A 26,372-nucleotide genomic window follows, 5' to 3' on the forward strand; every position below is an offset into this window, starting at 1 on the left:
CCTATTACCCGGTGGCATACCCGAAAAGAATTCAGCCTATGGGTTGGATTGCTGAGTGAATCTATTGAAACGTCTCCCCGCCTAGTTCGGGATTCACGGTCGTCCCCGCGTCCTCCTCCCGGCGAAGTACTGCACCTCCTCCCACTCAATCTCCCCCCAGCATCTCCCCATCTACTCCGCTGATTTCGGGGCCACTGGCCTCGGCCGCCCGCCGGACCCTCCCCCTTCCGTCCCCTCGGGCCAAATTCTCGTTCGGTGGCCGAACAGAAGACGGCCGTGGAGATTTCGGAAGACATAACCGCGTCGGGTCTTAAAGAAAACGCTCGATTCGGAACCGACGGGTATACCATTTTTTCATCCGCGTCTTATCAGACGGGGTTTTGTCAATGAATGGAGTGCAAAAGTTGGGGGAGGCCTAGGGAAGGAGGGAAAAATCGCCTCTTATGTACGCTCTCCTCCTCGCCCAAATGATTCAACGCGTTCCGTTTGAAGCCAGTGAGTAACGATGTAGTGATTATTTTTTTCTGGTCGATCCTCTTTGCTTTTTCAGTGTTGCTCCCGCGTCTCGCTTTAATGATCCGGCCCGATCGATCGAATCAAATCATCCGTCTCACGAAAAAGAGGTCCTTTCCGTGGTGAAAAAAAAGTCGGCCGGGTGAAAATCGCGTCTACGTGTTTTATTACTCAATCGACTACGTACTCTTCGAGGGTCCACTTGCCTGAATCGGTCCTCATGTGCGTATACGCCTTACCGACGCACTGTCCTTATCAGTCCCGGGAGTGAGTGGCTTGTTGGACCCTCGAATCTTGTGTGTCCCTCGATCACTTCTTGTTCCATTCCGGACGAGTACATGTATTTCCGGACAGCCTTCACTTGGGCTGATTTACCTAATGTTGAAACTACCCATTTCATGTCAGATTTGTCATGATTGCCTCATTCATGTCCTTGTAATGAGTCGGTATCGGTTGAGTTTCATCTCCCTTCTGCTGTCATTAATCTTTGTCCTACACACCTTAAATGGTCTATTCTATTTGGTGGTGGCTCTCCAATCGTGGCGATTGTGATATGTTAACATCATATGAAAGCAAAACTACGTTTTTTAAACTATAAATAAGATGACATAGCGCTTGTTTTTTAAGCTTTCGAAGCTATCAATGGTGTTTTCTCATCCGCCTAATGTGTACTCCTGATGATTTTTTAAGTAGCCTGAACACATTTTGTATTATCTCATAGATTTTCAGCTCAGTATTGGGAAGAGTAGACATTATTGTTTTACAATAATGGCTCCTTTTATTACCGTGATACCTCTAACATTGAGCGGTATCTCATTATTATTTTTATCCAGTTTCAATTGGAATTACGAAAAATGTGTTGTTATTTCGCCAATCTTGAGGCCGATCTTTTAATATTCCTTGAATTTTCTTGTGTTATATCTTTTTCTTGTGCAGTCCACTTTCGTCTTAAGCTGTGATTCTTTTTTTTTAATTTCTGTTTTGATATTTTTCCTCGCCCTCTACATTTCTGCTGGCCCACCCTGATGACATGTGTTTCGTTAAAAGTTTATATGGCATGCTTACGAGCGTTTCTCGTTTTTAATATGAGTATTTCCCGTGAATTTTATGACTCCGCATTCTCACATCACACGTTTTCTCCAAGAATTTTTTCCTTGCTCCCGGAATGAAACGATAATGCTCCATGAGTCCGACATTGCGTGTAATTCTGGTCGGGGTTTATCCCGGAGACCCGAAATGGTCGAACGAGACGAACTTCAAAACCTCCAATTTCGCCCCCCTCGGGAGAATTTTTATATCGGTATAACATCCCGACTTCCTGCGTTCATGGATGAGGGGACTCACGCGCTTCGATCTTCATTTGGTTCTGCTCCCCTTTCCGCCACTCAGCGGCCTCCTCCACCCCTCCCATCCTCCTCGGCTACCGCAGATCCCAACCGCCCCACCGCAGCGCCACCAACCCACTCCCCCGGTCTGTCTCAAATCTCTCGCCGGCAATTTTCATCGCGCTTCGCTTAACGTGAGCATACGATGCGGGGTGGAAGAAAACGAAAAAGTTGGGATGCTACGGTCGGGGAGGGGAGGAAGGTGGACGTTTGGGTACACGTTGCGGGGAAGAAGTTTTGGAGCAGTTTGGTGTGGGGATTGCGGAAAAAAAGTGTGTTGTGTCAGACGACGGAAGGACCGGGGAAGAGAAAAAAAAAATCCGCGAGAGGATGAGGGTAGTAGTAGGTGTGTGGATGCGAGGGTTGCCCCTCTTACACCCCCCCCTGTTTGTATAATGACAGTCACCGCTAACAAGACACCCCCGCCTAGCCTCCCCCCCCACCCCGCCTTTTAGAACGCGCGGGACTGCCCGTCCGACCTCGTACATCTACGCTTGCACTAACTGCCTTGTGATCTGATACGCCATCGCCCCCCTCTTGCCTCCTTATATACCTTCTCCTTTCCACGGTGGAAGTTTTCCCCTTTATCGCTTCCTCCAGCTACTTAACTTCTCCCCGAGCGTCAACATCCACCCTTTTTTATCGCTCGCCGCCGCCTCCTTCCCACACGGCCCTTCCTGACCCTTCTCAGCCCTTTATACCTTTAATTCTTCGCCCACCTGCCCCGGGCCGGCCGGTGACACCCCCGCACAACACCTCGGCCCCCGTGGACCAAATCCCCGAACACGGCACCGGTTCGGACCGCCCTTATCGCTCGAGGAATGCCCTCTCACCGTCTTACACGCTTGTCGTACGAGGGCTCGGGACGTATCTCTCTTCTCGCCCGCTAGTCGGACCGGGTCGCCGCCGCGTGAAATTTAGGGTCGCAGCGATTAATCCGGTGCCCCGACTATCACATGTTTCCTCCCCGCTAATGGTCCGAACGGGACCTATTTTCGCTGCACACCCTACCTTCTCTTTGTCCTTCCCGCATGTCGTTTCCACTGCCCTCAAACCGAGTGAGCATTATTAGCCGGCAGTTAATGAGTATATTTGCTGAGTTACCGGTTACGATTACCGTTTTGTCTTGTAAATTATTCATAAATTTTAATATTACATGTAGTAAACTCTTTCTTTTTAGAACTGAATGGCTACTTTCACAATGTTTATGTCACATGATAATTTCAAACTCAATTGGGCAAATATTCTTTTTCCGCAACTTTTCAAAATTTCTGACTCCGTCCCTGAAGTTAAATGTACATACCATGGATGTATCGAGAGTGAGAGATAGTAGGGAGAAATTCAGTTGGGAGTCATGAAACAATAATTTAATTATTTGCTAATGTCTATCACGGCAGGTTTAAATTATCGGTTTGTTGGCATAAAGTTATACGATTGATTCGAATGTAAAAGGAAAATTCTCATTAATGTAATGAGATTTATTTGTAATTTTATTTTATTTAGTGATTAATGGCTGGAAAAATTGTTGCTGCCAATCCTCATCTAATCAATTTGATGTGATGGGAGTTACATTTCACTAAGCATCTTGTTGTCCTTATTGTAAAGAATAATTAAGTCAAGGAATGTACGTACTTATATTTCATGTGGTTTATTTAAATAATTTTTGTGCGTAAATAGCGATTCATTTTTTAATATCTTCAGAAAAACTATTCTACTCTTATGAAGACTACTGTTAAAGGTACGCAATACATCATGCTGCATTTACTAGGGGCAGTGATATGGCAAACATTGCGATTCATGGAGCGTATTAAACAAAATTTCAAGAAATTAAATGTATTTATGGGCCCTCTAGAGCTTTTGCATCTTTTTTTTCACGAATTGGTGTCACATAAAGTAAGATATCTGTTCCTTGAGAAAATTTGAAATGATGGCTTGATTTGATTTGAGAAATCGAAAAAAATGGTCATTGCAACACGTAAAAGCGTATGGGAATTTACACGGAGTTTTCATGTGACCATCGTGGAAGTTGACCTTTGCAATGACTGACAATTAGGCGAAATCCAGGTCGGTCAAGTAGAAAGTTTGAAAATTTGCATTAATTTTTGTGCTGTAATGAACGTAGTACATTTCCTCAAGCTATCGCCTGCCACCATAAAATTCTTACCGAGTAAGTGGTCGGTATCAAAACTAACTTTGATGAATTGATTCGTTTTGGGAATCGCGGCTCCGAATAAGTTCATTGAGTGTGCGTATGCATTTCCCGTAGCGTATGAGCGTCTCACTTTCATCATTACTCAATATTTGTCCAAGACCCGCGGCCGGACCCTCGCGCGTCCTCTCCGGCCCTCCTCATCCTCTTATATCAACCTCTTCGCTCTCATTAATCCAGCCGAGACCGCCTCATCCCGATACATCCTCTCGCAAATCCCTTTCTCTCCACTCAGCCTTTGCCCTCTTCTTTCTTCCCTATCTCAGCAGTTCCTAGCCTCATCTATCCTTTCAAATTCTGCATCAAAAGGGACTCACAGTCAGCCTACTCAAGACGCATCAGACATCGAAAATGCTTGAATTTTGGTGTGCGCGACGAAGGTTATTTTTTATCAATGTCGTTAGAGCTCATCGAAGATTAAGAAACAGGGACTATACCCTGAATGTGAATATTTCACATCCAGGGTATAGGTGCCAGTCCATTCACCTGGGCCATCTCGGACTCCGAGGATTTTATTTTGGAGCATCTGCTCCACCCGGGAGTCCAAACATGGTTACTGACTCTCGTGTCTCTCCGCTACCATGTTACCACAATCAGAAAATATTATAAAAATTCAAGCATGAAATGGGTGATTTTATTGTAAGCTCCCTTCTTTGGAGATATTTTATAATTGTCATAGTATCGTTTTGGTCGATAGCTGCGCTAAGACTGCTATTTTTTTTATAGATATGCCACCTCATGAGCTTTTTTTAGTCGGAGGCTTGTCATCAGTAGCTATTTTATAAATTTTCTCGCTGTCCGGATTATTGATTGCTATGACCCTTAAAAAGCAAGAGATATCTTGATATAGGTTAATGTTTGATTTTATCTGTCGGGGTTTTCCATTCAAATGAAATTGTCTACTTTATCTTACTTATACCTTCTTGCTTTATTTTGTAATCCACAATAATGTTATAGCGTTCGCGTACTCTCTCGTGTACTTCTTTCTCATAAGGGTTTTCTCTTATTAGTTTGTGGTTAGGAATGTTTGAGTTATGATATAACCTCACCTGTATAAGGTTTCGTTTAGATAAGGCAAATGTGGACGTATATTTTATGGAGGACTTGAGTATTCTTTCGTAGTAAATATGCCTGTGTGTGATAATTATAGTTTGAATTTTAGCTACTTATTTATCATTAATGATTTAAAATTATTTTTCGCTAATGGGTGTCACTATCCATTCCTCAAAAGTATGTCTGCCCAAGCGTATCTTATTTAATTCGTAGCTTTGACTCCATATTGTTAATTCCATTATTACTTCACTTGAAATACTATTGGTAATCCTTCAACACGACCCCGCGATATCCATGATATTTGGCAACTACTTTGGTTCGTTTGCATTAATGCGAGGCAGCGGTGCTTTGGCTTTGTGAAACGTCACCCGCAACAAAGAAATGGTGATTTGGCTTTGAGTAACGCCATCCGGAAATCTCATGAAACTTCCCTTGATTTCCTGAAGTCCATTGAGTGCGGTATTACTCGGCAGTAATTAATTACTCGGCCGTTTTATGGGAAATTAAGTCTCACCGGCGAAGTCGTCAAAGAGTCTCAATCTCGTCCTCTACTTTTTTCCTTTTTTTTTTGTTATTCTTCTTGCAAGCGAAGAATATTAGCCAGAATCTACGGCGACATTATGCCGGGCGTAAGTGCATCATAACTCCCATTGTCTCTCTCTCTCTCCTAATTCCCGGCTCTCTTTCTCGGTTTAATTGCATCTAATCCCATCCCCTCAGTGCTTCCCATCCTTTCTTTTGTCCCATCTCCATCTTCCATTCCCTTATCTCGGCCCCCAACATCTTCCGACCCACCCCTATCTCACTCCCTTAACTAGTCCTACGCAGCTTCCCTCCCGTTGGACCTTAATCCGTGGGCGTACGACGACTAGGGAAGCCGGTTAGAATTGCAAATCAGTTTTGAATGCGTTCCAAATCATTAAGGTGGATCGGTTGAGGAGCAGGGTTCTGGAGGAGGAGGAGGCGGTGGTCCTTGGGGGGGATGTGGAGGGTCTTCCCTAACCCCCCGACGGATGATCGTGGGTGAGATTGGAGCGGACTAATCCTTCCTTCCCTTTTCCTATCTTCTCTTCATTTCCTCCCTCTCGTGCTCACCTTCCCACCGCACAGCATCATCCGAGTCGCTGGCTTTTAACGGCTGACGAGATGGCCTCTGCCGTATAGGTGTAGATCTTTCTTTCTGTATGGAGATTCTGATTTCCGGTCGCAAGCATCCTCTTTGATACCCATTGACCCTTCGGAAAACTGGTGTGCTTTTTTTTCGAGATTATAGGGCTTTCATTGAAGTGATGTATTGCAATGGTAGCCACAACCAGCGGCATGTAAGTTGTCAAACTTAATGAGCTAAATTCTGCATAAATAAAGTACGCTGTACCAGGAATGGAGTTGAGTGCGGTTCAGATAAATGACTTTGAAATAATTATTCTGGAACTATAAAAGTTCGGATCATAATATAGTATTTTCGTTTAGGTTAATTTGGGGCGTATTTAATTTATACGTTTGAGTTAGAATTACGACTTCATAGGTTTTCATAGGCGCAATTACATTGTCAATTACTTAAGTTTTAATTCACAATAATTTTAGTTACCATGGCTCACAGAGAGATGGCACTTTTCCACAGGTTTATTATTGAAAGTACGACGCTTCGACCGTCGCGTCATTCTGTTCTGTTCGTATCTGTTCGAAGTTCAAAAAGTACTATTTGTACTTGATAATGACCTGACGGTCGAAACGCGTCGTACTTTCAATAATAAACCTGTGGAAAAGTATCATATCTCGGTTCTTTCAATACTTATGGTCTACCTAATTCTGCGCATGAAAATATTTCCTCTATGAACAATCACTTTTAAAATAATTTAATTTTAGCCCTTGAATTGTTCCGAGGTAGCTTATTCTTCTGTAGCAGAATTGTCGTCTTAAACTATCTGTGATTGAAGTAAATAATGCCCCCAAGTAATAAAAATTTTCTCATTAGTAGGGGCAAGTAAATTGCTCTTGTGGTGATGACAGATTCATAGCTCTCTAAAAGGAGAGGTCAGATCAAAAATTCACTTTGACGACCAATCCTCTCTCGTAGTAGTTTTAATTTTTGGAGAATAAATGTCTTCTTTCTAAAGTTTCAATGCAAAAATTTGAGAGGGAAAGAAATCTTCTGTATCCTGATACATATTTCTGAGATAGTGAGACCGAAAAGAGAGGAAAGAAGAAATATATGTTATCTGGAATCCATCTTATTTGTACCGACGAGTAAATTTAAAAAAATGGCGGGAAGATTTGCGTAAAAATGAGGCAGTGGTATTTAGACAATATTTCTGGAGTGGTACTGCATTGCCTCCATGGTTAACCATGGCCGCCTTGACTCAGAACATGAGGAGCACTGGTTACTTGTGCATGAGACTTGGGAATCATGGACGGTAATGGAGGAAGGCTCGCATATATTCCATCCCGACATTCCCAGCCGCCCTCTCGCCGCATTTGAATGGCATGAAAAATATCACCGGATCGAGATTCTTCCCACCCCACCCGTTAATTTATCTAATTATTCAAACACCCGGATGTGGTTCCTTGTCTTTCCTCCCGGCACACCTATGAATTACTTCCAGGTGGCGGAATTAAACACGCGCTTGATAAATATTTAAGATGGAAAGGTGAAATTTATGGGGGGAATTGTTTTAAGTATTCTTGCGCGAGTAGTACTGTCCTCCCACGTCTCCACCCCCTTGCCGCGTTTTGAGGCGATAACTACCGGGCTTCCGGCGCGGGCAGACGGGCCAAGGCGGGACGCCCAGGGTGGGTGCGGGCCGCGTTACCTCCCGCTCCCATCTCCCCCTCCTTATGCCTCAGATGATGCTCCACGATGGTGGAGGGCGGCGCGGTGGAAAGGAGGTCTGAGGGAAAGGGTTTCGAAGGGCAGTACCCGAATCTTTTTGAGGCCAAGACACACTCTCTCTCCCTCCCCTTGAGTTATGTGCCGATAACATCGCCCTTTATGCTGAATCCCTCGTCCCGGCCCGTAATTGCCCCGGGCCCGCCTGCATATTTCACCCGGCAGAGATCTCCCAGCCTCTCCTTCCCCTCTCGTTACTCATTCCCGAGATGGCCGTGGTCAGATACAGCATTCCCTCCCGACTTCTTCTTCCGGGCGCTATCCGCGTTCGCGGCTGGAGGTGGCCGGGCAGGCGTTGGCATCACCCCCGGGCGGACCCCCCTTACCTCCCGAGGGGGTGGGGACGGGGTTGGGCTGGGAATATTTCGGGACGGACGGCTTTCGAGGGACGATGAAGGTGGTGGCTACCTCCTTGCTCGGAGAGATACTGGTCGAGTCGAATCGTGATTTATTGGCGATTTATCGATGTATGTTATGTGTATGCATATCGCCGTGTCTTTTCAGCGTATCCGTCAGGTGCCTCGGAGGAAGAGGTGGCCCAACCTTTTGCCTCCGCTCTCCAGCCGGATTGTCGCTTATGATACGGCGCGTGAATGTGGGAGCCGCTTCATTCTGATACACGCCAGCTTGGGAACACAGCCACCCTCTTCTTCGTTTCCCTCCGAACGATTAATATAGCCGATACGTTGGGCGGGATGGCGGAGGGGTAATTTACTAACAAGGCAGCTCGTCGGTAGCGAGGAAGGTTTCCCTTGTCTCCCTCACAATCACTTCCCCAGATATTGTCGATTTTCTTTTCCTTCGCTCGCCTGCCCACTTATTCCTCACGTAGTCCGTATTCTCCGCTCGTGGTTTATCGGTAGATGCTTCCTGTGCCCGAACAGTTTTATAAATATGCCTCGAGAGTGACTATTCTATGGTTACCTCCTGATCTTTCGATTTATTGCGAAAAGCGTGAAGCCAATTAAGAGTTGACTATCGTAACTTGAATGAATAAACTTGTGAGACGGCTGTGGAAGTAACATCGGTGTTGTGCTTGTCCTTGAGGCTCGCCAAAATATTGACTTTCAGAGTGTGATTTGCTAGCATAGGAAAGATAAAATGGATTAAAAGTAATTTCATTGGAATTTCAGACTAAATTTATTGAAACCTTACGGTGATGCCTATTCTAAATGCTTTCCCAACGAGAACTTATTTGCAAATTGAAGGTTCGTTCGCTATTTATACGGCGATAAGTGCCATATGTTTTCATACTCTACATTTTTCGGGTTGAGATTAAGATGTGATATTATCTGCCTTTTTCCATGTATCACTCTAGGTTTGTTCGAGATATCCTGGAAGTGGCGATGGCAAGAGGTAGAAGGGATGCCTAGATAAATGGCAAAATTTGGCATTGATTCATTGCCTTGCCATTCGATAGTTCTAAAAAATGTCCTAAGTCTTCTAAAATAGATGTTTTGAATGTTTTAGGGAGATAAATGTGTTGGGATATTGATTATTTATTTCTTGTATTAATTTGCAAAGTAACGCCCAGTTCAGTAATTGTGTAAGTGTTGCTACGCCGCAGAAGCTCTTGAACCGCTATATGATTGAATGTATCATCGGTAAGATCACTTTTAATCATTTTGCCTTGTTAATTTCTTTCTATTTTCATTTATGTGTTTTATTTTAAGGGTAAGGCTGAGATCCATCATCCTTTTGTCTTTTCTCCTATCTTAAACGTTTATCCAAATATGCCTTTTAGATGGAGACAACCAGTCTTGGTAGCTGTAATTTCTGACTTAGGATTTTTTAATGCCATGATATTTAGCCATCCAATATCATCCAATTCCTGCTGAAGGTTTTGCGCCCGCTATTGGAATTTGGCCTTTTTCTCTCATTTTTTTGTGGCTAGGGTATCCGAGTCCACGCCTGCGCTGGCTTCTCCATCCTGTTCCGAGAGATTTATCTGTTTCGCAATGACGAAGATGTGTTTACGAATACATGCTCTGTCGGGTGTAGTGGTGTTTTTATGAAAGCCAGCTTTTTCCGTGCACATCAATGATCAGATGATGTGTTTATTAAAGCATATGCCTTTCGATTATGAGGGAATTATTCAATATCGTGTCATCCTTTAGCTATCAGAAATTCTTCTTGACTGAGTTTGCAACTAGTCGGTGTGTATGCGTCGTTTGTTTATGCTATCATATTGAATGTATTTGCTCAGTCTTTCATTTTTCAGTGTTAGTATTTCAAAATTGAAATAGTTTGCCATTACTTCTTCGTTCGTGTGTGAGGTATATACTCCATAATATATCGTCATTCGGTTATCAAATGGTCGTATACGTTGTGCTGGTAAATAAAAAGGCTTACAATGCAGTCAATTTAAAATACCTTGTATCACTTATTTCGCGCTGCAATCCAATTTGATTTTACCTGGAGTTGGTACCATATAGCCAGGTATCCTCGTTATAATTGGACATTTCTCCATCAAGAATATTTTACCGTAATATTGTTTTATCGTATCAGAGTATGCTCCAGGCCTACATTCTAAAACCGCAGAAAGGAAACGAAATCAGCCTCCACTTGTCCTAAGTTGCGATGACAATCTTAGAGAGACGTGATTAGGGAAGTCCAAGAGAGAGACTGCGGAAGCAAATTATAGTCCACGTTATAAAGGATGTCGGATCGAAAAACTAGGTACTAAGGAAAAAGACAGATGAGACGTGAGGAATGGATATCGTGTCAATAAAACTGTTTCCAACCAATATTCGTTTATACACCGGAGGGGGAAGTGAGCTAGTGGAATATATGCATAGGTAATAATGGGAAAAATGGAGATTCTTCCTTATACATATTTTTATTTCGTCTCGTTCAATGTTGATGTTACTCTATTTGGATATTGCTTCGTAATTTTCCACAGAAATGTTTTATTTGCCGACCGGGGTTTCAATCCTTCACAAGTTATTATTAAGGTAACAATATCTCATTAGGTATACTGGCTCTGAGTGTGAGAGGAGGAGAAAAGGGCCTAGGAGGAGTCAGTGTGTGAAGAGTGCAGAATGGTCCGAACGGAGGGTGGGTTTTAGGCCTTCTAAGACTTTGAGCCACGGAGTGGGTTTGTATTGGGTGTGTAAATTTAATCTAGTTCCTCAAGGGAGTCTACTTTTTCCCTTTGTGGTGAGATATTGTCACCTTGATGATGGCTTGGAGTTGAAATATAGTTCGGTAAATAACATTTTTCTATGGAACATTGCAAAAGGTAATTCATTCAGAATAATGCAATTTGGTTCCATAAAGTGAAGCGTGAGGATGTGCTGTGATTTGATGTGATTTGATCTTACTTCTAGAAAGCCGTTGGGGATAAAAAAAAATGCATGTATAAATTTACTATTCTGTCTCAGAATTTCATCAATTTCCGTATATAAGTGTACTTTCAGAATTCCCAGGCTTTCCTCCTTTTCATTCAAAGTGCTTCCCTTTCCATTGCAGCACTTTAAGTAGTAACCTTCTTAACCTCGCGGGCCAAACCGCCGATGGCGTGCGGTCTAGGAAGGGACGTGGGTGGAGGATTGGGTGCGCAGCCATGGGTTGGGGATGCCATGCGAAGCGAAGCAAAGAGGGGATAATGATAGGGTGCGGGGAGGTAAAGGGGTGGGCAGCCAGGTTTCCTCGAACGGAGTTCGTCCTCTTGAGGTTTCCGTGGTTTTGCCCGAGACTTTACCGATTTCCACGCGAACGTCTAACTTCCTTGCCCCGCCTCTGCACAATCCAGTCTCTTTTCGTCCTTCTCTTCGCTTATTCCAGCGATTCTCACCCCTCCTTTCCGCGTACTAATTTTCGCCTCTCTTCATGGGCGGCGCCGGTCTGTTTCGTCGTGCGTGTTTTCCTTCCGATGTCGGAGAATGTTGCGGTGTCCGCAGTCTTCATTTTGAGGCAAGGAAGTGGATCCCCCAGACACGGTCCCGTCCCGCTGCCGTTCCACTGTGTCTCTACGACTGCGCCTTTTGGAAAAGATTGGCTACCGCCGCCAAAAAATTGGTGGCCTCCGTCAGTCTCGTCTCATTTTCCCTTTCTCTCCGACGAGAAGCGACGTTCTGTGCGGGGGAACAGCTCGGGAAATGATGGTTGATGTGGATGCCAGGAGGGGTAGTTTTTATTGGGCATGTAATGCAATGGGATCGTGGAAAGGTCTCCTTATTCTGCTTTGTCGTATTCCGTCCTTTTTGGTGGTTAACCCTCAAAGCTATTCAAAGTTCGCCGTGCGTGGTAGTATACCCCTTTTCCGCTTTAGGGCTGTTTGAAGTGTCCTCTCGCCGATATTTTTTCTTTTACTCCTTTCAGTCATCTGTTTTCGAATTCCTCCCAGTCATCGTCACTCGCTCTCGCTAAGACATCAATTGTTTTGGCTTAATTTTAATGCTCTTATTATTTTTTAATTAAAATATAATTTATGATAATTAATCCTCGTTTTAAGGTAATGCTAGATATTCGCTGCATTGATATATGATATGGTTTTAATTTCAACCCAGATTGCTTCCAGTGAAATGGCTTTGACCTCTTACTTCTGCTTTATTAATGGCGAAATTAAGTCAAGCGCGGTATTATTATATTACTAGTCCTATTTTTTCCAAAGTGAAAGGAAAGTCAGTTTCTAATTTAGGTTATAATGAAATTGGTGTTTTTACCTTACAGTGTCATCATCGACCAAAATGGAAGTTAGAACCTTTTAAAATTGATACAGCGAAGTATAAATTCATGACTATTTTGATGCACGCCTACATTATTAGATATTTACTGTAGCTCACTCCTGGGGAGTTCTTAGAGTCAACTAGGTATGAAATGAATCTTCGAACTGCCTTTAATCATGCATGTGGCCACTTAGTATTTTAGGAAGCACCATAAAAATATTGTTTTTATTCTGAGATCATATTCATATCATTCATTCATGATTGTGCTTCGTTTTTACGTAATTTTTACTGGCTTAGCACTCGTCTATCAATATGAGAATGAGGCAAAGACTCGTAGCATATTGTGAGGGATAGAGACAGGCAAAAGTTATTCCGCAGCAAGTGAGTGTGAATCGTTTAGATGAAGCAAAACATAAAAATTAGTCGTCGGGACTGTGTGGCTACCCTGGTTTTGTCAATCGATTTGTAAAAATATGGTATTATTGCTACCGGAATGTTTTTCAAGGGAGTAGAATTCCATGTGCTATGACTTTTTAAAATGCATTTTGGAGCCGAAATGGCTACGTACGTGTTGTTTTCGATTTAACTCGTCCCAATGACCGAATATCCTACAACCGTGTCATTTATTAGCATCAGTCGGAATTTTTATGCAGCAGTTTCGCAAACCTACCTCTTGAATTTCTTTCACGATATAATGACGGAGCTTTCTGTTTTCAAGACTAATTGCCCCTAATTTTGATTGTGGTGCGTGAGGGCGAGCATTTCGATCTCCTATTCCGCAAGTCAGGTAACTCGACGGAGTAGCACATATAATTTTGAGCGCTGCAAAACGGTGTTATCGTCGAGACAGCTGCCGAGTTGGCAGATGTGGCTGCGGCGGATTACGACACCCGGAAACACCACCTCGGTGTGTAGGTATCTCCTACGCGGTCGGATGCGAATGTTGCTTACTAATGTCACGCCTAATTTGTACGACTATTTATTTAATAAAACGCCACTTGGTTTAATTTTTCAAACATGAATTCCTAAGCCCGAATCCCATTATTATTTTAACAACCCGGAAAAATCTTGGGTCCGAGAAAGGAGCATTTCCATCTCATTTAAATCGTGGAACCATTAGCGGAGCACACGACCGTTTCTTCTTCCCTTCTGCCTTTTGTATCCCCACTCTCTCTCTCTCGTATTTTCGTTCCCATTTCCATAATTTGTACGAATCCTGTCCGCTCCCATCCTCTTGCCTTCCTCCGCCTTGCGTGACTAATCTGGTGACCTTGCGCCGTTTTGCTTTCGTTTCATGGACCAGCGCCCTGTGTGATCTGCGTGCGGGAGAGGCTGTGCCGCGCCCGTGAGAGCCTGCTGCACTACGCACGTGCCAAAGTGTTCATAAGGAAGGTGTCGACGAGTGCGGAAGCCGCGGCCGTCCCTGTCAAGGAGGATGAGGACGATCCCGAGTTCAAGGTAAGAGCACTAGGAGCGGGTGGAAATGCTGTCTCATGATTATCATCGCGGACATAAAGGGAGTTCATGCTATTTAAGGTAGTTGGTCCGAACAACGAAGTATGTGTCTTTTTATGGATGGATAAAAACTAATGCTTCTTTCTAATTTTTAATATCTGGTTAGATTTATCACATCGGATATTAGGTGTAAAGAGTATGCGAATACTAGGGTATAATAAGCAAATAAAACTTTAATAAAAATGAAAGGTCTCTTGATGAAAAAAATGCTGCTTCATCTGCCCGTAAATAATTTGTTAAAACGTATATTTAGAGTGTGTGTACCTACGGCTCGGAAACTTAGCGGACTCAGCGGAAAGGAGAGGGGAAAGATGGAAATACTTTGGAATGTGATGTTGGAGAAGACTTATCTAAATACCTTAGAAATGAGGATTTACCATCCTGGATGTTCTCTAGAGACTTGGGGAGGGTCAAACTTAAGTCTTTTCTATTTGTAAAAGAAGGAATAAAATAGTTAGGCGCCTTCTACTTTATTCAGGAGGACAACTACCTTAATGGGAGGTTTGTTAGAGGGTAACGCTGGAAGAGGTGGGCCACGCCCTTACTTTTCTTTTTATCCTCAATGGATGTTTTATTCAAAATTGTTTTAACAACTTATACGAAAAGTATGTGTTTAGAATTCCACAATTCTAGCCTTTCTCACTAGGTGATGCATAATTTACCTGACGAAGTCTCATTCCTACGGCTGTTTTTCCTGGTTTATTCCTCTTATTTTCTTTATAAAGACTACTTTTCTTCCATATCTTTGTCATGCTTAGCATTCAATATGCCTACTTGTCATCTACAACACATTTATCTCTTCTTCTCTTTGCGTGTCCTTAGACTATATTTTTTGTAATGGTCAGTGTAGCCTAGTACATAATAGCTTTTACGTCTCGCCTATTTCCGCATACTTTTCTACATTATCATCTGGCAGGGAATTTTTGGGAAATTAGTTATTTAGTTAGAAACGTGGCGGCCTTGTGAGTCATGCGTTCGGCCCTTGATCGAAGCGTCCTGGGTTCAAGTCCCGGGTGAAGCCACAAATGAGAATGTATTCGTTTTCATGTGCAAATGGCTGATGTTCTAACACCCACTGTCACACGCCTTTTAGGCGGCTTGCAGGGTGTAATGTAGGTGTAAAATTTACATTTAATTCTTAATTCATGGCTTTGCAATTGAGTGGCTATTTAATATATTTTTACGCCAATAGCTCATTTTCGAAGTATATTAAACTTGTGATTCGAAAAAGGAGGAAAGAACTGCTATGCCATGTTAGGTATTGGTCAAAGTTTAATCTCGAATATATAATTATACGAGTTAATGGGTGTCATTCGCAAAGTCGTGTGCCACTCGGTCCGAAGGTAATATTTCACCACTCCTATTTCCACTACAGACTTAAAACTGGCAATCATAGAGGCATCAGGTGTAATTGCTGATATCTTCGTGGCTTCCCACCAGTCTTGGACCAGCCTTCTCTCTCATTTAAGAAATATTCCCTTATTCATGAAGTAAATGGAACACGATGTTTGTAGTTCGTGAATCATGTATGCGTTGTAAAGTGGCTCATTACCATGCGTGCTCGTTGTCGGAGGGAGCGGCCTGTGGTCGTCCTCGTGAGGGTGGGCCGCCGACAGGGCAGGCGCAGGGCCGGGTTGCGTCGCGCACGGGGCCGCAGGTGTCCCCTCATCATCCTCTGGGAGCAGCTGCTTAGTCCTCTCATGCGCTGCCGCTCCTCAAGATGCGAGCGCCCCCAAACGAGTTGGTTATCTTCGCTCGAAGTTTCATATTCGTTCCATCGGAGTTGATAGTGGTTCAATCGCCAACAGGTGTCCAGCTCGTCCTCCTTTCTCCCCGTTCCCCTTCGAGGTCTCATATCTCTCGCCTTAAGGTGGCGCATACCTCCCTTCGACGGGTCGTATTTTGTCTTTTTTGGAAACCAAGTCATAATTTAAAATTGACTCTACATTTTGTAAATTTCAGGCCTTTGTCAATATTTTCCTTAGTCTAAAATATAAAAAAAAGTTCGAGAAATTCCTGAGGTACAGTTTTACAATTATGAGATACAGGCAAATGTTTAACAGGATAAACCCTTCATACCCTAAAAATTTCGAGATGATAGTTTTCATGCGAGTAAACTGTCATCAAAAAAGACCGTTCTCGTGGGAGGTACCCTCAGTTTTGGGTATCGCGTTGCTCCTGTCAGCGACATCGCTCTCACCCTTCGCACAGTTACATAAAGTGCTGGTGGTATTATTTATTTATTTATTTAATTTAAGAAGGCTGCTCGGGTGCTCCACAGGGTACTGCCTCCATCCAGCAGGATGGAGGTTTTACTCCTGGCACTGCCTCCTGCCACTGCCTCCTGCCAGCTACGTGTGTCGGTACCGGTAGGTCGGGCAGGTAGCTGGCGGCCCCGTGAACCACCGTAAGGTATACAGACTGTAGTACAAACACCGTAGACTGTATCTCCTATACATTTCTGTAGGTTGGAATCCCTAAACCTCCCCTCTGCTCGCTACAGCCTTGTACCTTTTTTATTTGAGCTTAATATCATTAAATGGGAATATCAATTTTCTAGTGTCTAGCTATGCTTTTTTAGTCCCTTAGGCAGCGAGTTATGACATCTATCATCTTGAATGCCACGTAATGAGATTTGTGTTATCTGTTGAGAACAGTCTAAAACAATGTCGTGTTTACAATCTATTTCTTAATTGATATTTTTGAGCTGTGAAATTTCATGCATATTATCAATAGTTCTAATCAACGGATGACAAGCGAGAAATGACGGTAATTCCGATTTAATCACTTCGTAGGTGATGGAACTAAAGATATGTTCGCACCATGTTTATTGTCTGTTCCAGCCGTACGAAACATTACAACAGCTTCTTGAAAGACGTGGAAATCCTTAGCCACTCATTTCATGGGAAACGTTAACTCATTTTCTGATCTAATCTCAATCCTAATTTCTTGAAACGCGATAATGTGATTATTATCTTGTACGCCTATTTCGTCTCAGCGGGCGGTTCCTTAAAAATCATCAGCGTTTCTTCGTAGATGCTGAACTCGTTTAGATGGAGTAGTCAAGATCCTTGTCTGGTCCTCACAAACGTCACGCCGCGTGACTCGCCCAAGTTCTTCCCATCTCCCGAATTCACGAATTAATGGCCCCGGCGGGGGAGGAAGGGGTTTGGGGGGTCTAACTTCTCCCTCTCCTTAGTAAATCTGTTCCGCCCGCAACTCACCAAGACTGCTGGCGCGACGAGGCGAAAAGCTACTCTTGCATCAACCGCATCAAGGGTAAAGATATTTATTTAAAGATGTCTAAACACAGCTCTCCGTTTTGCTATGCAGTGACCGAATCCTTACTGTACATTTCAAAATGTAGCGACGCGAGTTTGAAAGCATGAATCTCAGTTACAAATGACTCTACAAGACCAGAACATACTTCAGCAGAAAGTTTTATTTGCCTTGAGTTGGTAAGTGAAGCCAATATATTTTCGCAATATCAATCAATATTTTACGTTCATGTTTCATAAAGAGCCGTGCTTTATGACTGCGCTATTGATGTAACTTTGCGCACGCGAAGATTTTCGTCTCGTTTAATCCGGCATAGTTTGGAATCAATAGAGTTAAGGTATTACTGAAGCAATGAAAACGTAACAAAATAAAATTTTCAATTATTTGTTACAAAACAATCAACAAAAGAAAGTTAACTTTGAATCTGGTTGTTTTATCGCCGATGAAATAAATCTGTATGGTAAATGTAAGTGTCCTAGTAGATCAACTGGTAGAAGACTTGACCGGTAATCGAGAGGTTCTGGGTTCGAATCCAAGTCTCGACGCATTTTTAACCTCTGATTTCTGTCTTTTTCTATCTACCATAGCACCGTTCTCCTCGTCCTATTTCTACCGTTTTCCTATCCTTTTTTTCCTATACTATGAATTTCTTTCCATGGGCGTACCCAGCGAGGGGCAGGAGGGGGGCAGCTGCACCTCCTAGAAGCAAAAATCGCTAATGTCTTAAAGGAAAATAATTTTTTTTCAAGCAAATAAGTAAAAAAACTAGTAAAGAGCTATTACAGTTTCCTTAAAATGTTGATTTCATTCACCTTTTCCACACTTAAATCTTAACTACAACTTGAACAACCATGGCTTGCCCCCCTAGTTATGATCCTAGGTACACCCTTGTTTTTTGTATATTTGCGCTTATGGCGTCGTGTGAATTTTGAATTAACTCATTGTATAAATTAATATGTTTATTCAGGGTTCCCACTCAACCGTGAAAACCTTAAAACCGTGAATAAGCCGTGAATTTCGTCTACCGTGAAAAAACCTGGAAATAGCCGTGAATTTCGTCTTAAAACCTTTAAAATCTCTCAAACTTGATTGTATAATTACGATAGACAGATTAAAAGAAAAATCGATAATCCGATCATGTTTCAAGCCCGAGTCAAGTGTAGATACTGTCCACGCATTTTTCTGCACACGTGTATTCGAAGCGCTATTATTAATTGGTCCGTGTGCCATGACTGCGTATTGACCTTAAGCCTGCGATTGGAAGACATTAACCCTGGAAAAAAATCAGACACTTCTTCACTTTCCTGCCACCCTGATCTCTCCATTTTCCCACTCACACCCTTTAGCCGGACCTGAACTTTGCTAACTATGAGTGACGTCATAAGAGGTAGCAGTTTCATTGCTGCGTTTGAATTCAAGGCATCTGTTGCGTTTGTTGCATTTTTAGTTAACTTGCGGCCGATGATTGTTACGTGATCAATATTTCTGCCTAAAATGTTTTTTCTACAAACCGTGAATTTGATGACATTGATACCGTGAAAACCTGGAAAAAACCGTGAATTTTATAATGTAGTTAGAGTGGGAACCCTGTTATTGTGTGGCGTTTACATAAAAAAATCTGTGGCTATTTCCACGCTGTTCGACCTACATAGGTTTTGTGGAAGCGGATGGAAGTTTCGGTTAATAGGAAGTGGAAGGAGTGGGTTAAAGCTTTGAAGAGGAGGGAGAGCGACCCAAAGAAAAAAGGAAGACGAGGGCCGGGGGTTTTCGGCCCCCCTTTACCGCGCAGATATTTCAAGCGTGGGGGCACATGCATGAAATGCCACTTATCATTTGGCGAACAGCAGGCGTATTACATCACGTGAGGCCGGATTGCGACGCTCGGAATTCGTGCGTTCACTGAGGTCTTAATGTCTGGGCGCCCACAAGGGCTGTTTGTCAGAGTCGTTGGCTCCCGTGTTGTGCTGACCCAAAAAAGAAGCATTAGTTCCTTTGAACCTCAGAATTTAGACAGGTGGGGTAATTGGTGGGTTATTGTCGTCGCCGGCCGCTCATTTGAGGCAATTTTCCATCTACGGCTTTGATTTGTGTCATCGTGGACGTGGCCTCATGCCAGTCAGCATTGGCAATATTTTCTACTTCTCGTATCGGCTATCTCAGAAACTGGCGATGGCGATAGGTCTAGAATGAAAGTCATCATGATAAGGTGACTTTCCCCTTTTGAAGTTAGTTATCAATAAATTTTCGCTTCGCATTTCCTTTCGGTAAAGTTATTGTGTATTTTTACTGAGGTGATAAATTTGTCATGTGTCTAGGCTTTGCTACTATCTCTCTAGGCATGAAAGATTACTCGCGAATACATCGAATACATGATATTTCAGATAGGAAAAAGAGTTAGAAAGGAAAACATAATTATGTAAGAGAAATGTAACCATAATTTAGCATGACTTGTGCGAAATAGCGTGCATATTCCATTTCCGTTTTACCATTGAAACTGGATGCTGGTAAAGTGTTGTCATGCGTATGACCTAGGGTTACATGATTAGGGATACGATTAGTGGGCGTCCAAAGAAATGAAACGCTAATTTTAAGTGATCTATTTTCATTTATGGATTTTATATTTAATGAAAGACCTTAATCAATTAAAGACTCGTACGCTCATAGCAGTGGTATAATGACTGAAGGAGAATTTCTCTTATCGATACTAATATTATTTTTTAGATTGTCAATTAAATATCCCGCCTCGTTCTCCGATCGTTCTTCATTTTGTGTATTCTTCATCAAAGTGTAATTGCTACGACCATAAGAACGCAAAATAAATATCCGTCAAAGTAGGCAGGAAAGCATGACCTGCTCCAATCCCATTTCTTTTCAATAAACCCAGGAAGAAATTCCATTATTTCGTGTGTGGTGAAGGTTGGCTGAAGAATTCGCTATAGATTTCCATCGAAGTGATTTTATTTTCAGCAGCGATGTCTTTTTAGTGCCTCGATGGAAGGCTATCGTTTATTTCAAGATAGAGCAATATGGCCGGGAAATTTTAGTGTTGACCTTTCCCGGAGCTGTGTTATTCCACATCCTCGCCCTCATCGTGTTTATGACGTTTCGTCAAGGTCCCACTTCCGCGCCCAAGGGCCTCGGGGGGCCCTTTTATGCAGGTCCCCCGAAGAGTGGGGCGTGGTGTGACCTCGCCGTTGTTCGGGCCGTCTCGGACTCGCTCCTAATCTTTTTAGTGCTTCTAAGAATGGGAATGGACTCTATTCCCCACTCAACTTATCGAACCTCGTTTGGTTTCGGAAAATAACTTCCCCCTGTGGTTCTCGCTCGGCTCTTTACGATACCAAGCCTGGACCCGCTGAGCCGAGAGCGGGGATAAAATCGTCTTCCACACCCCTAGCACATGCGAGCCTCCCTATCGCCACTTCGCGACTCCGCCCTCCTCTACCTCCCGCTCCATCGTATTCGTACTCCCATCTAACGCCCCCATACTATGTTCGCTGCCTCCGTTTGATCGAACATCATTTCTTTCTCTCTCCTTACCGATATCATCCTCTGAATCAAAGCCTGTGTATTGAAAAAATAGCGCAAAATTAACTGAAGAATTCAACGAAAAATTAGCTTGATGGCTCAAGGGAGTTTGAAGAAAAGCGCTTATTGAACGCAATGTATCATTCGTCTGAGGAGCTAACTACGACATGCGCTGTATTGAAGTCGAGTTGAGTCGTTTCTACGCGACCTGCCGCGATGTCTTTTCAGGAGCTTACTTTTCATTTCCGTTTTGTAACCATGTTATTTTTCATTGCCAGATGTCCTCTTCCATAATTCACTGCTCGAGTAAATAAAACACGCATGAATAGCGCATTAACAAATTACTAAGATGCTATGCATTCGAACACTTTTTACGCTCCATATCATGTTAACTGAAAGTCGACCAAACCTCAAGCTAATTTTTGAAACACTTGAATCTTATAGTAAATTTCTTTCCCTGATTTATTGTTTACTTTGGTATATTTGTCTATTGCTCCTTCCGTAATTGTATTAATAAAGGAGCATTCAAATCGTGTTTATTCGGATTTGGATCATAACTATTGTAGATGCTATGGATTAGCGTGGACTTCTCCTCCTAATGAGCTCTTCCGGTTTTAGCCAAATTCTATATCGGTTACAGTTAAGGGCTCTTTCGTTGCTGGCATCTTATTTCGGGCGCTTGGATTGTGCTATAAGCATCATTGTTGGGGGTCCTTGAAGCAAGTTCTTATCTTATTCCCAATAAAAGAATGTTTTTCTTAGGTGGGATAGGGAGGGTTTTCCTCCGGACTCCTCCCTTAAGTGCTCGTACCCTAAATGGTCTTTCCTCTTCTTGTTCAACCTCTCCATTATAATCCTGCTCGTCCCTCGTAAAAATTGAGATTTTACACCTTCTGCACCTTGTCAACATTTACCTCCTTACAACCTTCCTTACCTTTTTTCTGGCTTGAAGCAGTTCAAGATAATACCATATTCCATCAGGCTGGAAAGGCAGTTCCTCACGCGGCATCATAACTTGTTCAGCGGAAGACATTATAGTGAACTTTCCGCCCAGACAACTTAACCACCTGGGCATCTTCGGTCTTGGTATATTGCAACCTCACGTTTTACTCCCTCTGGAGTCGAAAGTGATTTGAGGTACAAACATCCGCTAATAGCTACTTGATATTTATTGTTGCAGTTTATATTGCTTTGGTGTGGAGAAAAAAAAATAAGATGCATTAAATTTGCTGATGATATGGTGGTTTTAGCTGAGGACACGTCACTGAAGATATTGATAACAGGGTTGGCGGGAGGAATGGAAACACATGGAATGAAAATAAACCTTAAGAAGACTAAAGTAATGAAAGTGAGCAATGTAGATGGTATGAAAGTGAAGACATAAGGTGAAATAGAGAATGTGAGAACCTAAAGCTACTTGGGAACTTTGATAACAGAGGACTGGAAACGTATAGGAGAAATAAAAAGAAGAATAGGAATAGCGGCAGAAGTTTTTAAGGAGAATAAAAGAATGTTGAGTAACAAGGGACTAAACTTAAAATTTAGGAAGAGGTTGGTGAAGTGTCGTGTGTGGAGCGTGTTTACTTATGGATCTGAGATTTGGACAATGGAAAAGAGAAACAGGGACAGGATTGGGGCGTTCGAGATGTGGGTTTGGAAGACGATGAAGGGAATACGGTCGGCGGATCGAGTAAGGAATGAGCAACAGTTGAATAGCTGAGGAAAGAACATTTATGGCTAAATTAAATAAGAATAAGGGTAACTAGCTGGGACATGTGATGAGAGGAAGAGAGAGCATTCTGAAGGTAGCCTTGGAGGGAACGGTGGAAGGGATCAGAAGATGGGGAAGGAGAAGGTTAAAGTTAATTGACAATTTAAAGCTGGGAAAATATAGAGACTTCAAAGAAATGGCCGGATACAGGAAAGAATGGAGACAGCGTTGGCGCAAGGGACCAGCCGACTGGCAGAGCACCAGATGATGATGATTTCTTTGGTTGGTTTTCGAATTTCGTAAAAATATCGGTTTTTATTAGCATATTTTTGATAGTTAGGAAACGCTTGTGCATTGAGGTGCTAAAGCACACCCAAGTGTGAGGAATACTTGTTCGTTTCGAGATTGCGTGATGAATCGAGGAATTTTGCCGATAAATATTTTGACCCTGAAACTATGGTATCAAATCTTTTACTTTTAATAACGCGTTGACTTGTTAATTTTCTTACTTTCTTGCTCCCACACCCTTCATCATTTTCATCTGGTCCTCGATCAAACCTATCGCGTATGCATGAACTGAGTGTTACCCCTTGCCAGTGGCGGATCCAGAGTAGGGACAAAGGGGGGGTTCGGGTTAACCTACCAGCCAGAGTGGGAATTCGAAAAAAACAATCTTTTCCTATTTAGGAGTACAGAGTAAAGTAGATATTACACCTTTGTAAGCGATAAAAAAATTCCAACGAAATTACATCAATCTTATATGGCAAGTGGAAAAAGGGGAATTTCCCTTTTCACGGGTGTGCTAAGGAAAATATTTAGTTAAATTAAGTGAAAGTATTTTACCAAACCTTCGAGAAGAAAAAAGATATACTATAGCAGGTAATTAGTAGTCAAGAAATGAAACATCATGTGTTATTATTTAATTTTAATTATATTTTATTTATAAATTTAATTTATTTTATTTCGCTTTAGTATCCTGAAGTTAGAAGTATTCATAACATCATATGCGTGCCTTGGAAGAAAATGAATGTGAGAACTCAAAATTCTATTCTGAGCATGAATAGTTGGTGAGTTTGATATTTTGCATCTTGCATAGCTTAACTGTGCTTGTTTTTTATTCGAATGCGGGCGGATATGTGTATGGATTCATTGACAATAGCGCTGTGGTGGAGAGAGATAGATCGAGTGAGGTGTATGAATTTTTTCTAGAATGAGGTAGAATGAGTAGTGTCATGTAAGGTTCTAGGATAGTGTAAAGAAATATATATCAAATCATGTTTCACCTTATACTATGAATCTATCTCTTTAAATTATCCATCTGGAAAGAGAAATCACGATTAGTTCACATTTTGGTTTCCTATTATTATTTCTTCCCGAGTCATTTTGATCGTTTTTTATTTCTCTCACTTTTATGGCAGTGGGAGCTTAGAATAACGGCATGATTTTTTCTTACTTATTTAATTTCTCGTCATGTTGCTATACTACAAATTGCCGCTTTGTAGTAGTTTTGCTTCTTAGACTTGCCGCTTTCTGACTCACCTCCGACAGCAACGCCGTGTTTGGAAGTTGGCGTAGTTACTTCATCCTCCTGGTCTCTCCGTATTCTTTCTATCCTTAATTTCCTCATTAGCTCTCGTTCCATTGGTGATGTCATAGACTTCCTTCAGAATGACCATCACAATTCTTCCCTGTGGAAGTCGTGGGCGAGATGGTTTCTCTTGATATCTATCATGATCTCCTGGTTAGCCAAACATTCTTGTGTCATAATTACTCGAACCCTCGCATTCTCATTTCGTTCTCATTTCGTTCGCATCTCACTCGCATTTATAATTCTCATGGTATTCTCGGCTTTTCAGGGACTCCTGTTGCAATTAATATTTCCTCTACTTGCTTCATTAATTTAATATTTCAATCCCCCAAAATGTGTTAGAGCTATGTCTAAATTGACATGACATCTTACATTTATTTAATCAGAGGATTTGATGAGCGTCAAGTCAGTTTTTGACTTGTATAATTAAATTTTCTGACCAATTTAGGTAATTTTTTATTATTATCATCAATCGTCTTGATGTGTTCTTTTCCTACCCAAGCTTTGGATTGTTTCCGATTGACCTCATTATTAATTAATTGCCTGCTAAAAGGTTTGTAAATTACTCATAGTTATCTTAAACCAGATGTTGCTTTATAATTGCTGTTGTCAATCGTCGCAGCTGCAATATTAATCTATATAAAAAGTTGAAAGGTTCTTGTGTATATACCTGTTATGAACTTAACGTCTATTTTTTACGCATCATTTAATATATATATCTCCTTTTCCCCCAATTTTTTATCTACGCTATCAACCACTAAAGGATATTCTTGTTTATTGGCATTGTGTTTGACCTTCATTGTGGTTGACTTTGTGATTTCCTGGGCAAAATATCGAAAGAATTCATAAGCTTTTATGTAGTTATGTTAAAGTGAGGTTTTCCTGGAATGTGCCCTAAGACGGTGATTACCAGGTTGAAGTAGCATAAAATAAATAAGTCTTATTTTTTATTAGCTTTGCTGTTATTCCTTTTTTCTTTTATTTATCTTCTCCCATTCATTATGCGGTCTTATGGCTTGTTTAATGTCATATATTTATGAACATCTGCAAAACTATATTGAGACAGATACCTGGCATTTTTGTTTGTGTGATATGGAGTACCAATGCTCTCTTTCTTCCATTCTTTAACGATTGCCGAGATTTGTGAAGTCCACTGCCTCAAACTCTCGGTTATCTTCTTTGTCTGGGATATTTTTTAATCATTGAAGCTTGCAATGTCCTAAGTGAACATTGGCTTGGAAGCCAGGGAGTTTCTTCGTTTCATAATTTCAAGTTTTATTGCCTAAAATTACATTATTTTTCCCTTTTTTTTTTAGAATTTCAGCATTTGCCGTTGCATTTTTCATTGTTACCGTAGTATTAAATAGATGATCCATAAGCACCTCATTAATTATTAGAGTTAATTATACTTATGTTATCTCTTAGTTTGCCCACAAAGAGGATTGTAATGATACGCAATAGATTACTCACGTTTTTTATCGATCCATTAATGTTACTTCAGATCATTTCAAATGAAATTCTATCTCAAAATATATGAAATTATTTCTGGCGCAACTTTGTGGAAGGATTTTACAGTCATGATAAAAAATACTCTGTTTAGGCTAAATGCTTATTTAATACGAAACCAACTGTATTGGATGTTATAGTGGATAGACATGTCTCTCATCTCAGTCATTGCTGATGGAAGCTTCCGTGGAGTGGTGCTGTTGGTGCAGCTTGGCTTCCGGTTTCTCCTCCACGTCTATTCATCTTCGTCCGACAGTTTCGCCGGTTGCAGCTGGCGTATTTAGGTTTGAAGTCAAGCCTGGAGACGCCTGAGAAGACGTTAGAGGTCAAACCTGAAGAGGCCTCCATCAACGCTTGCGAAACTCTCGTACAAAGATGAATCGACGCGGAGGAAAACCCGGAAGCCGCACCTATCTCAGTCATTGCTTGGCGTCACTGATTCTCCGTAGGCTACCCGCACCTAATTCCATTGATAGCCTAAGTGATAGCCTACTTCCATTATGTACTTTGGTTTCCTTGTGATCAAGG

General features: G+C 42.0%; 1 protein-coding gene across 2 annotated transcripts in view; it reads left to right on the forward strand.

Annotated features, from left to right (window-relative positions):
• Positions 1–26,372, forward strand: part of LOC124157861 (ubiquitin carboxyl-terminal hydrolase 48-like) — a 415,786-nt gene that overhangs the window by 198,358 nt on the left and 191,056 nt on the right. For both annotated transcript variants that reach the window (XM_046532912.1, XM_046532911.1), the window contains exon 15: positions 14,021–14,175. In XM_046532912.1, coding sequence (XP_046388868.1) covers positions 14,021–14,175 — 155 coding nt within the window. The remainder of the gene's footprint in view (positions 1–14,020; positions 14,176–26,372) is intronic.

The sequence above is a fragment of the Ischnura elegans genome, chromosome 4 (genome assembly GCF_921293095.1).
Source record: "Ischnura elegans chromosome 4, ioIscEleg1.1, whole genome shotgun sequence".
Taxonomy (NCBI): Eukaryota; Metazoa; Arthropoda; class Insecta; order Odonata; family Coenagrionidae; genus Ischnura; species Ischnura elegans.